Genomic DNA, 27667 nt, shown 5'->3' with positions numbered 1-27667 from the left:
AGAACAGTAAAGTTTTCATTATTAAAATTATATTATATTTAAATATCATTTGTTTGGTAAATACTTGCTGCTTGCTAATTAAACACAGTGGGCAATATTAATGTGAGAAAAAATAAATAAATATTGATTTTATGCCCATATATTGTTTGATAAAAGAAATTTAATGTAATTATAATGTAGTCATTATGACAGGTCTATCTACTAGACATTTATATCACAGCCAAAAGCACCTTAATGTGTAATAAAGTTATATAATCTAACACAAAGTTAACATCATTAAAACAGTTTAATAAAACACTTCTATGCTAAACTTCTTCTGAAAATGTTTATTTTATTTCCACAGAGAGACCAAAAGCTGTGGCATCCATAACTAATAACCAGTTGTTCGTTGGAGAGAATGTCACTCTCACCTGTTCCATAGAGGGAGGAGATGGGTCTGACTGGAAGTACAGTTGGTTTAAAGAATCAACTGCTGTTGTCAATAAAGAGCATGAGTATACAATCAGTCCTGTTAGAAAGCTTAATAGTGGTGAATACTACTGCAGTGGAATGGAGACAGGAACCAAACGCTCCTCACACCCCAGTACTGCTGTTAGACTGACTGTATTAGGTAAGTGTGATCATCTCTACTTTCTTCATTACTCTCACTATCACATCTCTACAGTCTTCATTAACCTCACTATCACATCTCTACAGTCTTCATTAACCTCACTATCACATCTCTACTTTCTTCATTAACCTCACTATCACATCTATACAGTCTTCACTAATCTCACTATCACATCTCTACAGTCTTCATTAACCTCACTATCACATCTCTACAGTCTTTATTAATCTCACTATCACATCTCTACAGTCTTCATTAATCTCACTATCACATCTCTAGAGTCTTCAATAATCTCACTATCACATCTCTACAGTCTTCATTAACCTCACTATCACATCTCTACAGTCTTCATTAACCTCACTATCACATCTCTACAGTCTTTATTAATCTCACTATCACATCTCTACAGTCTTCATTAATCTCAATATCACATCTCTACAGTCTTCATTACTCTCACTATCACATCTCTACAGTCTTTATTAATCTCACTATCACATCTCTACAGTCTTCATTAATCTCACTATCACATCTCTACAGTCTTCATTACTCTCACTATCACATCTCTACAGTCTTCATTACTCTCACTATCGCATCTCTACAGTCTTCATTAATCTCACCATCACATCTCTACAGTCTTTATTAATCTCACCATAACATCTCTACAGTCTTTATTAATCTCACTATCACATCTCTACAGTCTTCATCACTCTTACTATCACATCTCTACAGTCTTAATTACTCTCACTATCACATCTCTACAGTCTTCATTACTCTCACTATCACATCTCTACAGTCTTCGTCCATCTCACTATCACATCTCTACAGTCTTTATTAATCTCACTATCACATCTCTACAGTCTTCATTACTCTCACTATCACATCTCTACAGTCTTCATTAATCTCACCATCACATCTCTACAGTCTTTATTAATCTCACCATAACATCTCTACAGTCTTTATTAATCTCACTATCACATCTCTACAGTCTTCATCACTCTTACTATCACATCTCTACAGTCTTAATTACTCTCACTATCACATCTCTACAGTCTTCATTACTCTCACTATCACATCTCTACAGTCTTCGTCCATCTCACTATCACATCTCTACAGTCTTCGTCCATCTCACTATCACATCTCTACAGTCTTTATTACTCTCACTATCACATCTCCACAGTCTTCATTAATCTCACTATCACATCTATACATTCTTCATTAATCTCACTATCACAGATGTAGGGCTGCAGCTATCAATTATTTTAGTAACCGAGTATTCTACTGAAAAATCGATTTGATTAATTGAGTAAATGGATAAAACATATTTGTTTGCTTGAAGAGTAATTAAAAATACACAAGAGAAAACAAGTCATTTCACTTAATAATGAATGACCAATTGGTTTCCTTTTTTAAGCAAGTTATATTTTTAAAATCACAACATACTTTTCCAAACTGCAAAAGCAAATAGAAATAAAAAAAAAGTTTTAATAATAATTTAATTATTAGTCCTTTGATAAATAAGTTAAATTATTTTCAACAAAGATATCTTATAAGTATCAAAACTATAAGGCATTAATTAATAAAAAAGGCATCAACATTTGCATTATGTTGTGCATCTTAGCTTCTGAACAGCAGAGATGTTGCCAGTTCTTCCCACCAACTCGGTGAATTCTCCTTTTTGGACCTGTGGAATAATTGTGACAACAGAAGTGTTTTTAAGTGTTAAAAATTCTGCCTTTTTGTTTATTTATGTGTTGCACTTCTCAGGTCTAATTAATTGACATAACTAAGACTAAATGAAATAATACAGTAAGTTTATGGCTGTGCATTTATGAATCCTAAGACATTAGTAAATTTATATTTTACTGTCGCTACCAATTAGTGACAAATATCCGGAGCTCAAAAAGCGCTATTCAGACCAGCCCTAATTTCTACTTAAGTAACGTAACAAAGTTCTTCTTTATTTGGCACCTCTGGAACAAAATAGTTGTTCCAGGATTTGAGAGAGGGAGAGGAGTAAGAATGTTTGGTGGTGTTCAAATAAAAGTAAGGATTATTCTTGTATTTGTGTATTTTAATTGTGCACATATGGAACTAAGGCTAATGATGTTTATAAAAACATTTTTGTAGAGTTTGACAACAATGTCATGTCCCTACTATTGTTTTACTGAATGATTGGCCACAGACAATGTTTTGTCTACACCATAGTTCTATATGATAAATATCACTCAATTACTTGTATACAATATGTTGCACACTTTTAAAAAAAATTATCATAATTTTTTATTTTTTTAATTCTTACAAAAATGATAAATTATTATAAATGTATATAAAAAAAGTGATGCTGTTTTTGTAATGTCACTAGCTTTTATTATTTTGACAGTAATTGCACAGTGATTGACTATATGTAGCTCTGGAACAGAGAACATGCGTTAGTGTTTTAAAAGAATTAGTTTATGTGGATCCAAGTTTTTGTGTTGTGACAACAAAATTTACTTTTGTGCAGGAAATCTACTATTCAGGGGTGGGTTTCCCTGGTGGGCATTGTGTACAGGTGCATGCATGCCACAGTAACAGCCTGGTTACAGAATACACGGACTTGGAGATTTTGCAGTTTTGTTTAGAACGTGAGCATCATCTGCAGGAATTCATTGATTGCACTACAGCATTAAGCTCTACCATCACTAATATGGATTTTAACGGATATAATATAATATAATTGATTTAACCACAGAAATAATATATTTTTCCCTCAAAACTGGCGGTCCCTGGTGTTTAAGGTGCTGAACTGCATGCAGAATCCCCGTAAAAGGAGTTATTTTAAAGTAACGACTGGGTCAGGTTACTCGTTAATCTGCGAGCGAGTTTATGTAGTACTTCAGTTGCGCATGGGTTTGGAAAACACTCTTTAATAACGATCAGTCTTTAGTACGAGATAACGAAGTTCTTAGCGTTACGAAGCTTTTGGGAAACCCACCCCAGTTCATTGTATGAGGTAGGTGTGTTGCTGAGTTTAGAAACAGTGTCTAAAGTACTGGTAAACACTTCTTAGCAGTTGTAAAAAACTGTGAAATAAATTGTAAATATATTTTTTGTATAAAAGATAAAGACTTGTTATTGAATTCTAACAGAAAAGACAACACCTAAACTTAATTTGAATCCGAAAGGGACTGCAGTTTTCATAGGAGACATGGTGTCCTGTGACATTTGACTCACTCTTTATTTGGTGAGAGGAAAAAATATGTGATGTAATTATGGTAAATTAATGTGTAAATCTGATAGAAGTGCTAAAACAACAAACATCAGAAAAAAACAAACAAAAAAACATCCAGAAGAACATACAACACTGCACACTGTACACTGCAGATGTGCATCTATCACTTTTTATTTTGGAGTACAAATAGTTATTAATTTAATGTTATTTTAATGTTGTTATCTATAGAGTTTCAGAGAGTTTCATATGGTTACCAGTAAAGGCTATACAAGTTTTTTTACACTTTCATGCTGTGGTTCCAGTATTATTATTCAACAAATTGTATACACACATCAAAACAAGTACTCTTAAAAAGGTTGTTTAGTACTATACTTTGTATTAAAACTAACAACAATTAAACTGTCACGCCTGGCCCTGTTTCCTGTCTGTCCTCGTGCCTGTGTTGTCCCACGTGACCCGTGCCCCTGTGTTCTGCCAGTGTTTTTCCACTCACCTGTGTCCATTTGTAGCTCCGCCCCTCATTAGTCAGTCCCCAGGTGTTACCTGTTCTCCTTCCCGCCTTGTGTGTATAGTTAAGCGTCTCTGTCATTAGTGTTTTTGTCGGTTCTTGTGCGTTTATACGTCTGTCACGGCTGTGTTAAATCCCGTCTGTCAGTTAGTCTCCTGTTTCTCCTGTTTCTGTTTGTTTTATGTTTTGTTTTCTGTTCTTTAATAAATGATACTTGCGTTAGCGTCCGCTCTCCTCGTCCAGTCCTTCACACAGCGTTACAGAAGAACCGACCTAAAACCATGGACGCTGCAAGTAATCCGTTTTATGGATCCAGGCTGGCTATCCGACCCACTCCCTTCTCTCGCGGCGTTCAGGAGGAGTATGCGGCTGAAAACTCCTCCACTTCCCGGCGCCGGAGGAGAAGAGGTGGGCGGCGGCGCTCTCAGCGCTCCCTCTCACCTGTGGAGGATTTTCGGAGCGGAGAAAATTTTGGGGGGGCAATACGGGTTGGTGCGGTTAGCCTCGGTTCTCCTTACAGAGGAGGCCGGGCTACCCGGGAGCCGTGGGACTTTCTTGGCTGTGCTCCCAGCAGCTCCGAGGACGAGGAGCCTTTCTCCGCACCAACCCGCCTTCAGCTGCCTGATCCCGCACCTGTTTGCTGGCCGCCTCTTGTTTCCACGCCAGCTCGCGTGAAGCCCGCGGCCGAGACGCCGCGCTCCGTGAGGCCCGTGGATGGGACGCCACACTCCGTGACTCCCGTGGCTCATCCGCGCTCCTCGACTCTCGCGGCTGGGACGGCGCACTCCGTGAAGCCCGCGAATGAGACGCCACGCTCTGGGACTGCTGCGGTGGACGAGCCGCTCTCCAGGAGTAATAATCCAGTACGGGTTTTTGTTTCACCCGCGGCTCTAGGCCTCACAGCAGCAGCGCTGGATCTCCACACGCCCAGCTCCGAAACTCACTCGGCGGACACGCCCACCTACGAGGCATCTTCGGCTGCTGAGCCACGCCCCCGAACTCCTGCCACTCTAGACTCTGCATATGCTGCTGTGCGTGCTGCTCCAGCCTCCGTGTCTGCTGAATATGCTCAAGTCTCAGTGTCTGCTCCAGCTGTTCCAGTCTCCGTACCAGTGCCAGCTGCCCAAGTCTCCGTACCTGTGCCAGCGGTGCCTACCGCTCCTGTGTCTGTGCCAGCGGTGCCCACCGCCAATGGTCCTGTGCCAGCGGTGCCCACCGCCAATGTTCCTTTGCCAGCGGTGCCCACCGCCAATGTTCCTGTGCCAGTGGTGCCTATCGCTCCAGCTCCGACGCCAGCTGCACCCGCCGCCGCGCCTGCTCAAGCTGCACCCGCCGCCGCGCCTGCTCAAGCTGCACCCGCCGCCGCGCCTGCTCAAGCTGCACCTGCCGCCGCGCCTGCTCAAGCTGCACCCGCCGCCGCGCCTGCTCAAGCTGCACCCGCCGCCGCGCCTGTCCAAGCTGCACCCGTCACCACACCCACGCCAGTTCCAGCTCCTAGAACTATGTTTGGGCCCAGGCCCCGTATTTCCAGGCCTGCTCCTAGGCCTCCTGACTTTGCCCCCAGTTATGTGCCCAGGCTATCACCACAGACTTTTGCCAGTCCTGGGCACCCACCTATGTTTTTTGTCCCCCTGTCTCTCCCTGTCCTGGTCCCCGTATCTGTGTTCGTTCATGTTTCTGTCCTCTTAGGTTTTTCTGTTCCTGTCCCCGTCACTGTGCTAGTTTCTGTCCCAGTCAATGTTTTTGTCCCTGTTCCCCTGTCCAGTCCCGTCCTGTCTGCATCCCTGTCTAGTGTCCAGAACCCTGTCCAGTCTACGTCTCTGTCCACTGTCCAGCCCTCTGTCCAGTCGTTCGTCCAGTCTCCGTTTACATCCCCAGTTCAGTCCCAGTCTCAGTCTCCTGTCCAGTTCCCCGTCCAGTCTCAGTCTCCTGTCCAGTTCCCCGTCCAGTCTCAGTCTCCTGTCCAGTTCCCCGTCCAGTCTCAGTCTCCTGTCCATTTCCCCGTCCAGTCTCCGTCACCCGTCCAGTTCCCCGTCCAGTCTCAGTCTCCCGTCCAGTCTCTGTCCTCTGTCCTGTCTCCGTTTCAGTTCCCGGTTTTGTCTCGTGTTTTCCCCAGCCTCTCCCCGCCGCCAGCCCCCGGGGTTCGTTTTTACGCGCCTCGGGAGCTGCGCGTTTAGGGGGAGGCTTCTGTCACGCCTGGCCCTGTTTCCTGTCTGTCCTCGTGCCTGTGTTGTCCCACGTGACCCGTGCCCCTGTGTTCTGCCAGTGTTTTTCCACTCACCTGTGTCCATTTGTAGCTCCGCCCCTCATTAGTCAGTCCCAAGGTGTTACCTGTTCTCCTTCCCGCCTTGTGTGTATAGTTAAGCGTCTCTGTCATTAGTGTTTTTGTCGGTTCTTGTGCGTTTATACGTCTGTCACGGCTGTGTTAAATCCCGTCTGTCAGTTAGTCTCCTGTTTCTCCTGTTTCTGTTTGTTTTATGTTTTGTTTTCTGTTCTTTAATAAATGATACTTGCGTTAGCGTCCGCTCTCCTCGTCCAGTCCTTCACACAGCGTTACATAAACCCCATTGGTTAATCTGTAACCTGGGATCCCTGTTAGCCCCATCACAACAGCTGATTATGTTTGTATCATACATTGTCCCAGAAATGATTGCAGTTGAAGTGATATTTTGACATTTTCATATCATTTTATGCCACTGATATAATGAAATTATAATAGTATACTACACCATATTATAGAACAGTAAAGTTTTCATTATTAAAATTATATTATATTTAAATATCATTTGTTTGGTAAAAACTTGCTGCTTGCTAATTAAACACAGTGGGCAATACTAATGTGAGAAAAAATAAATAAATATTGATTTTATGCCCATATATTGTTTGATAAAAAAAAAATAATGTAATGATAATGTAGTCATTATGACAGGTCTATCTACTAGACATTTATATCACAGCCAAAAGCACCTTAATGTGTAATAAAGTTATATAATCTAACACAAAGTTAACATCATTAAAACAGTTTAATAAAACACTTCTATGCTAAACTTCTTCTGAAAATGTTTATTTTATTTCCACAGAGAGACCAATAGCTGTGGCATCCATACCTTATGACCAGGTGTTCGTTGGTGATACTGTCACTCTCACCTGTTCCATACAGGGAGGAGATGCTTTTGACTGGCAGTACAGTTGGTTTAAAGGAGAATCACCTACTGCTGTTAATAAAAAACATGAGTATACAATCAGTCCTGTTAGAGAGTCTAATAGTGGTGAATACTACTGCAGTGGAATGGAGACAGGAACCAAACGCTCCTCACACCCCAGTACTGCTGTTAGACTGACTGTATCAGGTGAGTGTGATCATCTCTACAGTCTTCATTAACCTCACTATCACATCTCTACAGTCTTCATTAATCTCACTATCACATCTCTACAGTCTTCATTAATGTCACTATCACATCTCTACAATCTTAATTAATCTCACTATCACATCTCTACAGTCTTCATTACTCTCACAATCACATCTCTACAGTCTTTATTAATCTCACTATCACATCTCTACAGTCTTTATTAATCTCACTATCACATCTCCACAATCTTCATTAATCTCACTATCACATCTCTACAGTCTTCATTAATCTCACTATCACATCTCTAGAGTCTTTATTAATCTCAATTTCACATCTCTACAGTCTTCATTAATCTCACTATCACATCTCTACAATCTTCATTAATCTCACTATCACATCTCTACAATCTTCATAAATCTCACTATCACATCTCTACAATCTTCATTAATGTCACTATCACATCTCTACAATCTTAATTAATCTCACTATCACATCTCTACAGTCTTCATTACTCTCACAATCACATCTCTACAGTCTTTATTAATCTCACTATCACATCTCTACAGTCTTTATTAATCTCACTATCACATCTCCACAATCTTCATTAATCTCACTATCACATCTCTACAGTCTTCATTAATCTCACTATCACATCTCTACAGTCTTTATTAATCTCAATTTCACATCTCTACAGTCTTCATTAATCTCACTATCACATCTCTACAATCTTCATTAATGTCACTATCACATCTCTACAATCTTAATTAATCTCACTATCACATCTCTACAGTCTTCATTACTCTCACAATCACATCTCTACAGTCTTTATTAATCTCACTATCACATCTCTACAGTCTTTATTAATCTCACTATCACATCTCCACAATCTTCATTAATCTCACTATCACATCTCTACAGTCTTCATTAATCTCACTATCACATCTCTACAGTCTTTATTAATCTCAATTTCACATCTCTACAGTCTTCATTAATCTCACTATCACATCTCTACAGTCTTCATTAATCTCACTATCACATCTCTACAATCTTCATTAATCTCACTATCACATCTCTACAATCTTCATTAATGTCACTATCACATCTCTACAATCTTAATTAATATCAGTATCACATCTCTACAGTCTTCATTACTCTCACTATCACATCTCTACAGTCTTCATTAATCTCACTATCACATCTCTACAGTCATTATTAATCTCACTATCACATCTCTACAGTCTTCATTAATCTCACTATCACATCTCTACAGTCTTTATTAATCTCACTTTCACATCTCTACAGTCTTCATTAATCTCACTATCACATCTCTACAGTCTTCATTAATCTCACTATCACATCTCTACAATCTTCATAAATCTCATTATCACATCTCTACAATCTTCATTAATGTCACTATCACATCTCTACAATCTTAATTAATATCACTATCACATCTCTACAGTCTTCATTACTCTCACTATCACATCTCTACAGTCGTTATTAATCTCACTATCACATCTCTACAGTCTTCATTAATCTCACTATCACATCTCTACAGTCTTTATTAATCTCACTTTCACATCTCTACAGTCTTCATTAATCTCACTATCACATCTCTACAGTCTTCATTAATCTCACCATCACATCTCTACAGTCCTCATTAATCTCACTATCACATCTCTACATTCTTCATCAATCTCACAATCACATCTCTACAGTCTTTAGTAATCTCACTATCACATCTCTACAATCTTCATTAATCTCACTATCACATCTCTACAATCTTCATTAATCTCACTGTCACATCTCTACAGTCTTTAGTAATCTCACTATCACATCTGTACAATCTTCATTAATCTCACTATCACATCTCTACAGTCTTCATTGATCTCACTATCACATCTCTACAGTCACTATTAATCTCACTATCACATCACTATCACATCTCTACGGTCTTCATTAATCCCACTATCACATCTCTACAATCTTCATTAATCTCACTATCACATCTCTACAGTCTTCATCAATCCCACTATCACATCTCTACAATCTTCATTAATCTCACTATCACATCTCTACAGTCTTTATTAGTCTCACTATCACATCTCTACGGTCATTATTAATCTCACTATCACATCTCTACAGTCTTTTTTAATCTCACTATCACATCTCTACAGTCTTTATCAATCTCACTATCACATCTCTACAGTCATTATTAATCTTACTATCACATCTCTACAGTCTTCATTAATCTCACTATGACATCTCTACAATCTTCATTAATCTCACTATCACATCTCTACAGTCTTCATTAATCTCGCTATCACATCTCTACAGTCATTATTAATCTCACTATCACATCTCTACAGTCTTTATTAATCTCACTATCACATCTCTACAGTCATTATTAATCTTACTATCACATCTCTACAATCTCCATTAATTTCACTATCACATCTCTACAGTCTTTATTAATCTCACTATCACATCTCTACAGTCATTATTAATCTCACTATCACATCTCTACAGTCTTTATTAATCTCACTATCACATCTCTACAGTCTTCATTACTCTCACTATCACATCTCTACCGTCTACATTAATCTCACTCTCACATCTCTACAGTATTCATTACCCTCACCATCACATCTCTACAGTTTTCATTAATCTCACTATCACATCTCTACAGTCTTCATTAATCTCACTATCACATCTCTACAATCTTCATAAATCTCATTATCACATCTCTACAATCTTCATTAATGTCACTATCACATCTCTACAATCTTAATTAATATCACTATCACATCTCTACAGTCTTCATTACTCTCACTATCACATCTCTACAGTCGTTATTAATCTCACTATCACACCTCTACAGTCTTCATTAATCTCACTATCACATCTCTACAGTCTTTATTAATCTCACTTTCACATCTCTACAGTCTTCATTAATCTCACTATCACATCTCTACAGTCCTCATTAATCTCACTATCACATCTCTACATTCTTCATTAATCTCACAATCACATCTCTACAGTCTTTAGTAATCTCACTATCACATCTCTACAATCTTCATTAATCTCACTATCACATCTCTACAATCTTCATTAATCTCACTGTCACATCTCTACAGTCTTTAGTAATCTCACTATCACATCTGTACAATCTTCATTAATCTCACTATCACATCTCTACAGTCTTCATTAATCTCACTATCACATCTCTACAGTCACTATTAATCTCACTATCACATCACTATCACATCTCTACAGTCTTCATTAATCCCACTATCACATCTCTACAATCTTCATTAATCTCACTATCACATCTCTACAGTCTTCATCAATCCCACTATCACATCTCTACAATCTTCATTAATCTCACTATCACATCTCTACAGTCTTTATTAGTCTCACTATCACATCTCTACAGTCATTATTAATCTCACTATCACATCTCTACAGTCTTTTTTAATCTCACTATCACATCTCTACAGTCTTTATCAATCTCACTATCACATCTCTACAGTCATTATTAATCTTACTATCACATCTCTACAGTCTTCATTAATCTCACTATGACATCTCTACAATCTTCATTAATCTCACTATCACATCTCTACAGTCTTCATTAATCTCGCTATCACATCTCTACAGTCATTATTAATCTCACTATCACATCTCTACAGTCTTTATTAATCTCACTATCACATCTCTACAGTCATTATTAATCTTACTATCACATCTCTACAATCTCCATTAATTTCACTATCACATCTCTACAGTCTTTATTAATCTCACTATCACATCTCTACAGTCATTATTAATCTCACTATCACATCTCTACAGTCTTTATTAATCTCACTATCACATCTCTACAGTCTTCATTACTCTCACTATCACATCTCTACAGTCTACATTAATCTCACTCTCACATCTCTACAGTATTCATTACCCTCACCATCACATCTCTACAGTTTTCATTAATCTCACTATCACATCTCTACAGTCTTCATTAATCTCACTATCACATCTCTACAGTCCTCATTAATCTCACTATCAGATCTCTACATTCTTCATTAATCTCACAATCACATCTCTACAGTCTTTATTAATCTCACTATCACATCTCTACAGTCTTTATTAATCTCACTATCACATCTCTACAGTCTTTATTAATCTCACTTTCACATCTCTACAGTCTTCATTAATCTCACTATCACATCTCTACAGTTTTAATAAATCTCACTATCACATCTCTACAGTCCTCATTAATCTCAATATCACATCTGTACAATCTTCATTAGTCTCACTATCACATCTCTACAGTCTTCATTAATCTCACTATCACATCTCTACAGTCACTATTAATCTCACTATCACATCACTATCACATCTCTACAGTCTTCATTAATCCCACTATCACATCTCTACAATCTTCATTAATCTCACTATCACATCTCTACAGTCTTTATTAATCTCACTATCACATCTCTACAGTCTCCATTAATCTCACTATCACATCTCTACAGTCATTATTAATCTTACTATCACATCTCTACAATCTTCATTAATTTCACTATCACATTTCTACAGTCTTTATTAATCTCACTATCACATCTCTACAGTCATTATTAATCTCACTATCACATCTCTACAGTCTTTATTAATCTCACTATCACATCTCTACAGTCTTCATTACTCTCACTATCACATCTCTACAGTCTACATTAATCTCACTCTCACATCTCTACAGTATTCATTACCCTCACCATCACATCTCTACAGTCTTCATTAATCTCACTATCACATCTCTACAGTCTTCATTAATCTCACTATCACATCTCTACAGTCCTCATTAATCTCACTATCACATCTCTACAGTCCTCATTATTCTCACTATCACATCTCTACAGTCCTCATTAATCTCACTATCAGATCTCTACATTCTTCATTAATCTCACAATCACATCTCTACAGTCTTTATTAATCTCACTATCACATCTCTACAGTCTTTATTAATCTCACTTTCACATCTCTACAGTCTTCATTAATCTCACTATCACATCTCTACAGTTTTAATTAATCTCACTATCACATCTCTACAGTCCTCATTAATCTCAATATCACATCTCTACATTCTTCATTAATCTCACAATCACATCTCTACAGACTTTATTAATCTCACTATCACATCTCTACAGTCTTCATTAAGCTCACTATCACATCTCTACAGTCTTCATTACTCTCACTATCACATCTCTACAGTCTTCATTAATCTCACTATCACATCTCTACAGTCTTCATTAATCTCACTATCACGTCTCTTCAGTCTTCTTTAATCTCACTATCACGTCTCTAAAGTCTTCATTAATCTCACTATCACATCTCTACAGTCTTTATTAATCTCACTATCACATCTCTACAGTCTTCATTACCCTCACTATCACATCTCTACAGTCTTTAATACCCTCACTATCACATCTCTACAGTCTTTAATACCCTCACTATCACAACTCTACAGTCTTCATTACCCTCACTATCACATCTCTACAGTCTTCATTAATCTCACTATCACATCTCTACAGTCCTCATTAATCTCACTATCACATCTCTACAGTCCTCATTATTCTCACTATCACATCTCTACAGTCCTCATTAATCTCACTATCAGATCTCTACATTCTTCATTAATCTCACAATCACATCTCTACAGTCTTTATTAATCTCACTATCACATCTCTACAGTCTTTATTAATCTCACTTTCGCATCTCTACAGTCTTCATTAATCTCACTATCACATCTCTACAGTTTTAATTAATCTCACTATCACATCTCTACATTCCTCATTAATCTCAATATCACATCTCTACATTCTTCATTAATCTCACAATCACATCTCTACAGTCTTTATTAATCTCACTATCACATCTCTACAGTCTTCATTAAGCTCACTATCACATCTCTACAGTCTTCATTACTCTCACTATCACATCTCTACAGTCTTCATTAATCTCACTATCACATCTCTACAGTCTTCATTAATCTCACTATCACATCTCTACAGTCTTCATTACCCTCACTATCACATCTCTACAGTCTTTAATACCCTCACTATCACATCTCTACAGTCTTTAATACCCTCACTATCACAACTCTACAGTCTTCATTACCCTCACTATCACATCTCTACAGTCTTTAATACCCTCACTATCACAACTCTACAGTCTTCATTACCCTCACTATCACATCTCTACAGTATTCATTACCCTCACCATCACATCTCTACAGTCTTCATTACCCTCACTATCACATCTCTACAGATAATACTAGATAGCATATTTTAACCCTCCTGTTGTGTTACGGGTCAAATTGAGTTTGAAGTTTGAAGATCCAGGAAAAATTGTTTTTAGTATGAAACTTCTTCTGCTTGCCTCAATTAGTATAATCAACATGTAATATGAAAGTGGTTCATCTCACCACCTTCTGCAAAAACTAGAACTAAAACAAAATAGCAATGTTAATTGCAATTGTAATGAAAAGTGAGTGAATTATCATGTTTGAAGCATTACCTGTTAGAGGTAAGGAACCACTTTTCACTAAATACTGATAGAATAATTAGTAATAGAGTTAGTAATTAAATATTAGCACTTCTTGTTAGGATTTTGTTTTGTTTCAGACAGTCTTTTGGATAAATAAACATGCACCGGCTCAAACTGACCCCAGAAAACTGTTGCTGTTCCTGACAAATACAAATAAACATATCAGAAGGGTTAAACTGATTTACCTGAGGACTCTGATTGGTACAGTGTGATGTGTGTTGAACTCCTACAGTACTGGGGTCCAGTTAATATCTAACACACTTAATCAATCCCATATAAGACAACATTGTTGAATATCAAAAATCTTAGTCAAGACTTAAGTGAGTTTTAGGAAGAAAGTTCTTATTAAGATCAGTTGGTGAACAATGCCACTTTTTTAACGTTGCTTAAAATAATCTAAAGAAAAAGTGATTACAGAACCACCATTGACATTATATATTGAACACTTACCAATCATGCAATATTTTTCTATATAATTATTTGGCCTTTTCACTTATGCTGTCAGACATTAGTGCATATCTAAGCAGTATCTGTAAGCATCACAGGATTATAGACTACAAAAACCATAAACTGCAACTTCTTTATGATAAAAATCCTCAATACACCCTCTGAATTATAAAGGAAGGAAACACCTACCCACCAAAGATAAACAATGATAAAATAAAGCAAGGAAAGTATACTAGTGTAGTCCACTGTTGAATAGATCAACAGCTTTCATTAATTAGTTTGACTATGTCTTTGCTGTCATGCCAAAAAAAAGTAACCCCAAAATTGCCAGTTTACAGGAGCTTTCAGTGGAGGTAAATGTGTAAAGAGATTTTATTCCAATCTATTTTGGAGCATTTCTAATAGGCCACAAGTAAATTATTTTTTAAATAACTTAAATAGCTTAGATTTTTAAATAACTTAAACATCAGATTAGATATTAAAATTGTGTAATTATGCTAGAATAAAATTATGTAAAAAAAAAAAAAAAAAACAAGCATGATTATTAACATGATTATTAATATTATTGTCTGTTGGTAACACACACACAAACACAAACACACACAGGCTCAGGCACACACACACAGAGTGACCCACAAGACACTTTCCCATTTTATGACCATGTTCATCTATGCTATCAGATTCTGTTAAATATGGTCTAAAAATTCTGTATTATTCAAGCTTATTCATCAAATAATAACAATAATAATAATAAGGGGAGAGTCTGAGGGGAAGAGAGACACAAAGATATACCCTTTAAATTATACCTGAACCAAGTGTTGGACAAGACAATCCAGTGCAGATCTGGCTTTCTCGATTGGTAATCTGTCCCTGGTAGGGGTGTAACAATACATTACAGTTCAAAAATAGAGCAATGTGCATCGAAAAGATTGAGTTATTCATGCCTTTTACCGTAACACTGTGGATAATATAATATATGTATATATATATATATATATATATATATATATATATATATATATATATATATATTTTTTTTTTTTTTGATCACGGGCTGACGAGCTTCAAACATGCTTTACTTACCCAAGACACTGAGAGTACACCAGAGCACTATAAAAATAAAAATAGTTGACTTCGAGGATACAGTTGTAAAATAATATTATGAGATTAAAATTGTAAAATTAAATAGGATTAAAAAAAATTTTCTCCCAAAACATTATTGCAATTACACATGTTTTGTTATACATGTTTATTTCCTTTGTGTGTATTGAAACAACACAAAAAAACTGAGGAAAAAATTGACATAAATTATTGGCACCTTTTCAAAATTGAGGGTAAATAAATTTGTTACAAGCATGTGATGTTCATTCAAACTCACCTGTAATAAGTAACTGGGCAATTTACAAATCACACCTGAAACAGATAAAAAGGAAAGAAGTTGACTCAATTACATTGTGTGTCTGTGTGTGCCACACTAAGCATGGAGAACAGAAAGAGGAGAAGAGAACTGTCTGAGGATTGAGAACCAAAATTGTAAAAAAATATCAACAATCTCAAGGTTACAAGTTACAAGTACAAGATCTTTATGTTCCTTTGTCCACGGTGCACAACATAATCAAGAAGTTTACAACCCATGGCACTGTAGCTAATCTTCCTGGACATGGACGGAGGAGAAAAATTGATAAACGCAGGATAGTCCGGATGTTGGATAAGCAGCCCAATCAAGTTCCAAAGAAATTCAAGCTGTCCTGCATGCGCAGGGTGCATCAGTGTCAGCTCGAACTACCTGTCGACATTTAAATGAAATGAAACGCTATGGAAGGAGACCCAGGAGGACCCCACTGCTAAAAAAGCTAGACTGCAGTTTGACAAAATGTATGTAAGTAAGCCAAAATCCTTCTGGGAAAACATCTTGTGGACAGACTAAGATAGAGCTTTTTGGTAAAGCACATCATTTTACTGTATATCGAAAACAGAATGAGGCCTACAAAGAAAAGAACACAGTACCTACAGTCAAATATGGTGGAGGTTCAAGGATGTTTTGAGGTTGTTTTGCTGCCTCTGGAACTGAGTGCCTTGACTGTGTGCAAGGCATCATGAAATCTAAAGATTAACAAAGGGCCCGGTGTCAGAAAGCTGGGTTAGCGTCCTAGGTCATGAGTCTTCCAGCAGGACAATGACCCCAAACATACTTCAAAAAGCACCCAGAAATGGATGGAAACAAAGCGCTGGAGAGTTCTAAAGTGGCCAGCAATGAGTCCGGATCCAAATCCCGTTGATTACCTGTGGAGAGATCTTAAAATTGCTGTTGGGTGAAGCACCCCTCAAATATAAGAGACTTTGGAGCAGTTTGCAAAAGAAGAGTGGTCTAAAATCAGGTTGAGAGGTGTAAGAAGCTTGTTGATGATTATAGGAAGCGATTGATTTCAGTGTGCAACCAAATATTAGGTTGAGGGTGCCGGCCTATTTTTGGATTTTTTTTTGTAAATTTATGTCTCATTTGCCTTTTTTCCTCACTTTTTTGTGTTGTTCCAATACACACGAAGGAAATAAACATGTGTATAACAAAACATGTGTAATTGCAAAAAAAATCTGGAAAAATTCAGGGGTGCCAACACTTTCGGCCATTACTGTATGGATGTTTATATATAGAATTTAAGCAATTAAAATGTATTGGTATGGTAATCTTCTCTATGAAATATTTACTGTTTTCACAGATTTACACAGAGTTTCTGAATATGACTATAAAATGTAAATGTTGGTTTATGATCAATATTCTACATTTTCTTCTGTTTATGAAGTCATATCTATGTAAGAGTGCACTTATTCCTACACAGGAATTTCAGGAATACCTCTGTACAACATTTTTACACACATGATAATTTTTTTTATTTATTTATTTTTTATTTATATTTATTTATTTAATCTGAGAGTAAATCAATAAAAACAACAATTATAAATCAACACCCAAAGAACACCTGAAACCAGTGATCTCAGATTAACACTGTAGGACCATAAAATTCCAGTGTAGTGGGTATTATGTCAGAATTGAAAAATAATATGATGTAATTTGAAGACATTGCTCCAAAATGTCATGCATCAGAATGACTGAATTAAATCTCTTTACATTAATCACCAATTAAAGATAAGATTTTTCCTTTATGTATAAAGTCGTCATTTTGGAGACGTTTTTATGACACTGATGTTATAAAACATAAAAATGATTGTGTTTAATGTGTCAATAAGTGTGGAATTGTGTTATATGTGCTGTGTGATGAATATCATTTAAATTTGAAAGAAACGTAAGTAATCAAAATGATTCCTTCTAAATATATTTATTTTCTTTACACAGAGATACCAACAGCTGTGGTGACCATAAATCCTGCTAATCAGGTTTTCAGTGGAGAGAGAGTCACTCTCAGATGTGATTTACAGGGAGGAGGAGGGTTTGAGTGGACGTACAGCTGGTATAAGAAAGGAAACCCAGATTCTCCATTCAGCTCAACACAGGAGTATGAAATCAGCTCTGTTGAATATTCTCACAGTGGTGAATACTTCTGCAGAGGAACAGTGAGAGAAACCCAACGCTACTCACACACCAGTACTGCTGTTACACTGACTGTATCAGGTGAGTGTGATCATCTCTACAGTCTTCATTAACCTCACCATTTCATCTCTACAGAGAAGAACAGACCAGGCTTTATGTTTTATTGATATAATTGACTCTAAATAAGCACTGCTGTTCCCTTTGTTCTATAAATGTATCCAGAGTGTTTTATAAAGAAACACAATGAGTTTCAAGTTTACTTTCATTAGTATAATTAGTAACATGTATAGATCATCTCCACAGCAGGGCCATTTCAAGCATTTGGGGGCCCCAAGAAAAAAGACTCATCACAAGACCATCAATTCACTTACTACAATTCATTACTAGTTTTGTCAAGTGCTTTAAAATAGTGCTCGCTGCTGGAGACGCGTGAGCATGGTGAAGCATTGTGCCTCAGTCTAGATAAATATTTTTACTATAATATTATATATAAATACAGTCAAATCAAGTGTAGTTTAAACAGCAAAGCAATAGAATAAAACACGCTATAATAAGCATCTTCACAGAAATATTAAATTGTTATTTGACCAAGAATAAAGGGAATTGCACTGCACTGTTTTTTTTCGCCACATGCAGAACTGAGTTCAGACAGAGTGCGGCTGCAAATATAACCATATAAAACTCAGTTAAATAAACTTTAGATGAATAAGGACATGTAACGTTATTCAGATATTGTCAAATATAAAGAAGCTTAAATCTCCAGTGTAGTGGGGATTATGTCAGAATTTGATATGATGTTATTTGAAGCCATTGTTCTTTAGTTTGAATTGCATGATGAGTGCACCAGCAGAAATGCTTCAAAATGACTTTGAATTAAATCTGTTTACATTAATCACCAATTAAAGAGAATATTGTTTCTCTGTGTATAAAGTTGCTTGTTGGAGATGTTTTATAACACTATTTTTATTGAACGTTAAAAAATAAGTAGTTTTATATTAAGTATTTATTGTGTCAGTAAGTGTGGAGTTGTGTTATGTGTGCTATGTAATAAATATTATTTAAATAGTATTTAAATGTTAAAGAAACGTAATCAGAATGATTTCTTCGAAAGATATTTATTTCTTTACACAGAGAGACCAAAACCTGTGGTGACCATAAATCCTGCTAATCGGGTTTTCAGAGGAGAGAGCGTCACTCTCAGATGTGATTTACATGGAGGAGGAGGGTTTGAGTGGACGTACAGCTGGTATAAGAAAGGAAACCCAGTTTCTCCATTCAGCTCAACACAGGATTATGAAATCAGCTCTGTTTCAGACTCTCACAGTGGTGAATACTCCTGCAGAGGAACAGTGAGAGAAACCCAACGTCACTCACACACCAGTACTGCTGTTAGACTGACTGTATCAGGTAAGCGTGATCATCTATAAGGTCCTCATTAACCTCACCGTTTCATCTCTACAGAAAAGAACAGATCAGGGTTTATGTTTTTATTGATATAATTGACTCTAAATAAGCACTGCTGTTCCCTTTGTTCTGTAAATTTACCCAGAGAGTTTTAAAAAGAAACACAATAATGTTCAAGTTTACTTTCATTACTATAATTAGTAAAATGAGAGTTAGAGTTAGAGATGTTAATATGTTAATGTTATGAAATATTTACTGTTCTCACAGATTTACCCAGAGCTTCACTGACTGTAGATCCAGACAGTACTGTGTTCACTGGAGAGTCAGTCACTCTGAAGTGTGAGATTACTGGTAATTGGGAATGGAGATATCAGTGGTATAAAGGCAGCAGTCAGATTACAACATTTACATATAAGAAACGCTCCTTCACCATCAGTTCAGCAGCAGATCAGGATCAGTACTGGTGTAGAGGAGAGAGAGATAACAGACCCAGATCATCACAGAACAGTAATAAAGTTACTCTTACAGTGAGAGGTAAGTTTACTGCTTTTATAATTTAGAGAGAGGAAAGTGTGTTATGTAAGATTAGTATCACAGAAACCATGTAATAAAATATCCGGGTTAAATCAACACATATATTAAACAGGTTACTTTAAAAATATCTATAAAAAATACTATAATTAACTCTTTACTTAGGTAGACAAATCTCCTGTTTGGCATGTTGTGTTATAGCTTAGGCAGCTGTGGGTTAAGTTTTGACAAAATGTAATTGTATTTTTACCACTGCAGCTTATTATTATTGTTTTATTAAAGACGTGTGAGAAACACATTGTTATGAAGTCCGTAACTGTATTGTGATAAGAGTTAATATTATAACTTGTAATTACATCACAATAACGCACTGTACTTTAGACCACATTACTCAACACTATGACTATAAGTGTCTTTCTATTCTCTCCTCTCTTCTCACAGCTTTACCTACAGCTATATTTAAACTGACATAGACAATATGTTACAGATCTTAGTGATTCCTCATCAAATAAGCTTATATTGTTATATTGATATGTTAATGTTCTCTATCAAATATTAACTGTTCACAGCTTTACCCAGAGTTTCTGGATATGACAATAAAATGTAAATGTTGGTTTAGTGGTTTATAATAATTTTTCTGCATTTTCTTCTGTTTATGAAATCATATCATTGTGTTTTTCAGCTGAGTGCAGTTATTTCTACACAGTTAATGTTTCAGGAATACCTCTCTACAACATTTCTACACCCATGATAAATTTACTCAGAGTTTATTTAATCTGAGAGTAAATCAATAAAAACAACAATAATAAATCAACACCCATCTGAAACCAGTGATCTCAGATAAACACTGTAGGAGCATAAATCTCCAGTGTAGTGGGTTTTATGTCAGAATTAAAAATAATATATCTTTACATTAATCAACAATGAAAGATAAGATTTTTTTTTCTATGTATAAAGTTGCCATTTTGGAGATTTTTTATGACACTGATGTTATAAAACATATAAAATGATGTGTTTTATATGAAGTATTTATTGTGTCAGTAAGTGTGAAATTGTGTTATGTGTGCTGTGTGATGAATAAAATTAAAATTATATTTTAATGTAAAAGAAACATAATCAGAATGATTTCTTCTCAACATATATATTTTCTTTACACAGAGAGACCAAAAGCTGTGGTGACCATAAATCCTGCTAATCGGGTTTTCAGAGGAGAGAGCGTCACTCTCAGATGTGATTTACCGGGAGGAGGAGGGTTTGAGTGGACGTACAGCTGGAATAAGAAAGGAAACACAGATTCCCCATACAGCTCAACACAGGAGTATTTTATCAGCTCTGTTTCAGACTCTCACAGTGGTGAATACACCTGCAGAGGAACAGTGAGAGAAACCCAACGCCACTCACACACCAGTCCTGCTGTTAGACTGACTGTATCAGGTAAGCGTGATCATCTATAAGGTCCTCATTAACCTCACCGTTTCATCTCTACAGAAAAGAACAGATCAGGGTTTATGTTTGTATTGATATAATTAACTCTTAATAAGCACTGCTGTTCCCTTTGTTCTATAAATTTACCCAGAGAGTTTTAAAAAGAAACACAATGAGTTTTAAGTTTACTTTCATTACTATAATTAGTAAAATGTATGGAGGTTTATGTAGAGTTTGAGCACTGCAGAGATGTTAATATGTTAATGTTATAAAATATTTACTGTTCTTATAGATTTACCCAGAGCTACACTGACTGTAGATCCAGACAGTACTGTGTTCACTGGAGAGTCAGTCACTCTGAAGTGTGAGATTACTGGTTCTGGTGGATGGAGATATCAGTGGTATAAAGGCAGCAGTCGGATTACAACATCTACAGATAAGAAACACACCTTCACCATCAGTTCAGCAGCAGATCAGGATCAGTACTGGTGTAGAGGAGAGAGAGATAACAGACCCACATCATCACAGAACAGTACTAAAGTTACTCTTACAGTGAGAGGTAAGTTTACTGATATTATAATTTGGTTAGAGGAAAGTGTGTTATGTATGATTAGTATCACATACACCAGGTGATAAAATATCCAGGTTAAATTACCACAAATTTAACAGTTTACTTAAAAAAATCTGTAAAGGAAAATACTGTAATTAACTGGGCTGTGGCTCCGATCTTAACATTCCCAGACAATGCTCCTGTTTGGCATGTTGTCTTATAACTTAAGCAGTTGTGTGTAATGTTTTGACAAAATGAAATTGTATTTTTACCACTGCAGCTTATTAATATTGTTCTTTTAGAGATGTGTGAGCGACAATTTATTATGAAGTCAGTAACTGTACTGTGATTAAAATAGTTTATACTATAGTGTGTAATTACAGCACTATAACACACTGTACTTTATACCACATTACCAAACACTGACTGTGAGTTTCTCTCTATTCTTTCCTCTCTTCTCACAGCTTTACCTACAGCTTCACTGACTGTAGATCCAGACAGTAATGTGTTCACTGGAGAGTCAGTCACTCTGAAGTGTGTGATTAGTGATAATGATGGATGGAGATATCAGTGGTTCTATAAGAAGAATAAATGGGATAATTGGACTGAAGTGCCTCATTCTGTGTTTTACACTGTAAACAGCAACACTCTCACTATCAGAGAAGATGCTGTGATTAATGGATATCAGTACTGGTGTAGAGGAGAACGAAGTAACCGACCAAAATCATCACAGAACAGTAACTCTGTTACACTCACTGTAAATGGTGAGCTCATTTACATGATTTTAATGCATTTTATACTGGTTACAGTAATATAATCTATGAACTCACACTGTCAATATGTTACAGATCTTGGTCATTCCTCATCCATTAAAGCTCACCTTCCGCGAAAATCCGATTTTTCTTGTTTTTTGTGGAATACAGTAGGTCTGTCCGAGTTGAATGTGTACACCTGCACATTAAACTGTTTTGCAGCCCCCATTGTCTGCAGGAGCTAAGCAAAGAAATCCCCCCTCCCCCCCTCCGAAAAACGGGTGAATTTTGAATTATCTTTCTGCCTACGTACCAGCCCACCTTGGCTCGAGAAACTCCCAGAGGCGGAGCTGAAGCGACGCAACATCACCGCTCATCAGTTAGGAGGTGGGAGGCAGGGAGCGGCAGAGCGGCGGAGGGGCGTCGCAGTGCTCCTAGCCAATCAGAGGAGAGATATTTGCATGCTGTTTGCATGTATGAATATTCATGAGCAAAGCTGGAATCCGGTCATTTTGGACACACCCCTAAAACAGTCCATTAAAAAAGAGCTATACAGAGACACCTGAGCACTTTTTTTTACAAAAACGGCTCACATGTCATTCATTCATACTAGAGACCACAACTAGACATTTTAAAATGAAAGAAAAAACGACGGAAGGTGACCTTTAAGTTTTCAGTGTTTTTAGAAAGAAACACAACAAATTTCCTTTCTTAAGTATAATCAGTAAAATGTATGAAGGTTTATGTAGAGTTTGAGCACTGCAGAGATGTTAGTATGTTAATGTTCTCTATGAAATATTTACTGTTCTAACAGATTTACCCAGAGCTACACTGACTGTAGAGTCCAGATGGAGTCCTATGTTCACTGGAGAGTCAGTCACTCTGAAGTGTGAGATTACTGATTATGGTGGATGGAGATATCAGTGGTATAAAGGCAGCAGTCAGATTACAACATCTACAGATAACAAACACACCATCAGTTCAGCAGCAGATCAGGATCAGTACTGGTGTAGAGGAGAAAGAGATAACAGACCCAGATCATCACAGAACAGTAATAAAGTTCCTCTTACAGTGAGAGGTAAGTTTACTGATATTATAATTTGGAGAGAGGAAAGTGTGTTATGTAAGTTCAGTATCACAGAAACCAGCTAATAAAATATCCAGGTTAAATTAATACCTGTTGCACAAAGCAGTGATAATACAGCACATAACAACAATCACTGTTCCACTATCAAATATTCCTGTGTACAAAAAAAAAACATTAAAAAGAAAAGAAGAAAAATACGTAGCAGTTGTTAGTATGTGCCAAAAGATCAGGGCTCAGTTTCCCAACAGGTTTTTAGCACTAAGATGAATTCTATGGTTTATGGTCAAGCGAGCTTCAAACTGAGCACTCTCTCTCTTCATGTTAATGTGTTCTTAATGCTAAGATGCTTTTGGAAAACTGAGCCCAGATCAGCAGAAACCCAGGTTTAAGATGAATACAATTCAGTTGTGTCCTTTTTTATTAAGACCATTAAACTTTAACTTCAATTTTATTAAATCAATTAAATAAGTCAGAGAGAGAACACCAGATTGAGGCAGTGAAGATCTTCAGGAGCAGCTTAATGTTGGAGATGTTAAGTCTAAGTTCTACAGAAGTAGAGCTTCCATAGCAGAGATTAGGCACTTATGTGTCAGTGTCTGAAATGTGTAAGACTTCTTTTTTTATTGTAATTGTATTAAAACATTATATATATTGTTTTGTTTTGTTTTTTATAAGAAATGTAAATGAAAAAAAATCAAGAACAAATAACCAGCACAACACTGCTGTCAGCAATATAATATAAAGTTATCATAGTAATGAACATTAAAGAAATGCAGCAGAAAGTGTATACTTTTACTTACCTTTATGTATTTATTAAAACTCGAGCTCTAATGTTTAGTCTTATTGCACATTATTTAAACATCAAACAGTGTTCACTACAGCAGATCAACATGCTGATATTAAGAACTACTGTGATACACTTCATACAAGTCAATACCATTAGCCTGTTTAATGTGTTACATAATAAAAATGTTCTTTATTCCCAACTGCAGAAACACCTAAACCTGAACTCACATCAAGACTTAAAGGAGCTGCACTGATAGGAAACTCAGTGACTCTGTACTGTAATCTGAAGCAGTCTGCTGGATGGAGGTTCTACTGGTCTATACAGACCACTGAGAGTGAGACCACCACTGAAACACACAACTACGACATCAGATCAGTTAGTGTCTCTGATGGAGGTCAGTACTGGTGCAGAGCTGGGAGAGGAGATCCAGTCTACTACACTCACTACAGTGATGCACTCTGGGTAAATGTTACTAGTGAGTAAAATATTTTTATTAAGTCATATCTAAATTATTTCTTTAATAAAATACCTTCAAAATAAAACACCACTTTTTAAAAGCAGGAGATTTAAACAAGTCTAGGTTGGACTTTCACTGTCAGGATCCCATCATGTTTTCAGGTTCTTACTAAATCAGTTAAATCAGATATAAATCTGAGGCTTTGGTGTCAATCAGTATATTAACTACTAAGAAATGTTTACTAATAGATAAGAGAAGCTAAACTAAACTAATAAAGGACACATTCCTTGATCTAAGAATTACAGCTGTTTTTATTGGTCTCTGCTTATCAATGCTAATTTATTCTGTCATATTAATATCCATCTGTATTACAATGTCATTTTTGCTCACAGTTATAACATAGTTATTGTTTTGTTCCCTCAGATGGAACTCGGGGTGGAGGGGGATAATATGAGGAGTGTTGTGGTGGATAAAAGGGAAAGACAGGGAAAACAGAAAGCAGTAGCTGTTAATGTTTTGCAGGCCTGATGGTTTTCAAACAGGAATATTGAACGAGGCAAGGGCACAGAACATGTAAGAGTTGTAAACATATAAGAATAATTAAATGGAACAGTGAAGCTACAGCGCTCTGAATGTAGGTTGGTTACACCTTGCCAAATGAAGGTGGAGGATGGATGGTATGGCGTCACATCAATGTCAAAAGTCGAGGGCGCAAAAATACCAGGTTAAAAAAAATTAACCAGCGTGTTTTAACATTTTGAGTGTGTAAATTATCTTCTCGTGAGCACAAATGTGAAACTAGCGAGCGAAGAAAAAAAAGTGAATCGTGTGCGAGCTGAAGAAAGTGTTGCTCTCTAGCTTAATTTTTCTCCCCTCGGGTGCTTTTTTTCCTTGTACGCTGTGTTGATTACCTGCTGCAACAGTTTCTGCTCGACTGAATGTTTTGCGCTCGAGTTTTGAAAGGGGTGGTTTTGACAGTTTTGGGGCGGGGCCGGGGTCTCCTCCCTCAGCGAACGCCAATTGCAGATATCTCCAGGGTATGTGACTGACCACCTACCTCCGCGAGCCGGATTCACTTTTTGTCGCTCGCTAATTTCACATTTGTGCTCATGAGACGTTAATTTACACAGGCAAAATGTTAAAACACGCTGGTTACTTTTTTTCACCTGGTATTTTTGCGCCCCTGACTTGTATTTTTGCGCCCTCAAATTTTGACATTGATGTGACGCCATAGGATGGTTTTAAAAATAAACCTTGATTGGTGGACAGCAGAAACAGCTTAATTTCCAATGCAATGTTCCTTCATCCAACACATGCTCTAGAGAATAAACTAAAGAGGATAGAATAGAATAGAAAAGACACACAAACACAAACCGTATGTGCTCCACTCGCATGTAAGAGTTACTTTTTTGCTATAATGAACCCCGCCTACGCGATGCAGGGAGGGGAACTGTGATGATGTTGCTTGGGGTACAGTTCAGAACAGCTTGAGACGGTTCTCAAGCCAGGTCCCCCCGCAGCTAGGAGTAATGAAGATGAGTGATGAAGATGAGAGTGAAGATGAGAGTGAAGATTAGGGTGGTGATGGGGTGGAGGTGGGTGCGAGGTCGAAAGTCAAGTAGGTGAGCACCTGGAAGGTATATATATAGGACCAGGGGGAGGAGCACGGGAAATTGAGGCGTGGTTCATATCCCAAAATTTTGTTAATTCTTAACAACACTTTGCTATAATGAACCCCGCCTACGCGATGCGGGGAGGGGAACTGTGATGATGTTGCTTGGGGTACAGTTCAGAACAGCTTGAGACGGTTCTCAAGCCAGGTCCCCCCAAAAAGAGGAAAGTGGGAGGACCAGCGGCCGAATCTGAACTGAAAGGAGGTAAGCCGTGGTGAGAGACTGAAGTCTTCAGCAGAATTTCATAAGATCTTTAACAGCATTTCAGGGGTGGTATGAGTGAAAATGACTTAATAGTAGATGGTATACAGAGTTAGCAACATCCTCGTGATAAAATTTGCAGACCAGTATAAGCTTGACTGAATGGGGCGTTCGACAGGTTTCGTGACCAGGTGAGTTTTGTTCTCGACAAAGGAATGTGACGACCATGTAAATTTAAATCGACAACTAGGTTATGACACCTGCTCCCGTCTGAGTTCAAAGTTTCTGGTCATTCAGCTGCGTACAGGGGTTGAACTCATGAAGTCTTTGGTGGTCTGACTGTTCCTTTCGGCCTGACGTGTTCATATGTTCCATAAATCAAGGAAGAGAAGCCTGAAGAGAGTCCTGCGTAGTCCCCCCCAAAAAAAAAAAAAAAAAATTGAGCAACAGGCAGGACCAAAGTTAGTCTCGGCAGTAGGGGTGGCGCCCAGATGAAGAACACGGACACCAGATGGGATGCAAAC

The 27667-nt window shown here is 37.2% G+C and overlaps 1 protein-coding gene across 1 annotated transcript in view; it reads left to right on the top strand.

Annotated features, from left to right (window-relative positions):
* LOC103046400 (titin) overlaps window positions 1-27667 on the top strand; it is a 240982-nt gene that overhangs the window by 103747 nt on the left and 109568 nt on the right. The window contains exons 3-5 of the mRNA XM_049482788.1: window positions 18082-18357; window positions 19408-19683; window positions 19948-20214. Of these exons, the coding sequence (XP_049338745.1) occupies window positions 18082-18357; window positions 19408-19683; window positions 19948-20214 (819 nt within the window). The remainder of the gene's footprint in view (window positions 1-18081; window positions 18358-19407; window positions 19684-19947; window positions 20215-27667) is intronic.

This window comes from Astyanax mexicanus, chromosome 8 (genome assembly GCF_023375975.1).
Source record: "Astyanax mexicanus isolate ESR-SI-001 chromosome 8, AstMex3_surface, whole genome shotgun sequence".
NCBI classification, from domain to species: Eukaryota; Metazoa; Chordata; class Actinopteri; order Characiformes; family Acestrorhamphidae; genus Astyanax; species Astyanax mexicanus.
Note: the sequence above shows the minus strand (reverse complement) of the source record. Positions and strands in the feature narration are given on the sequence as shown.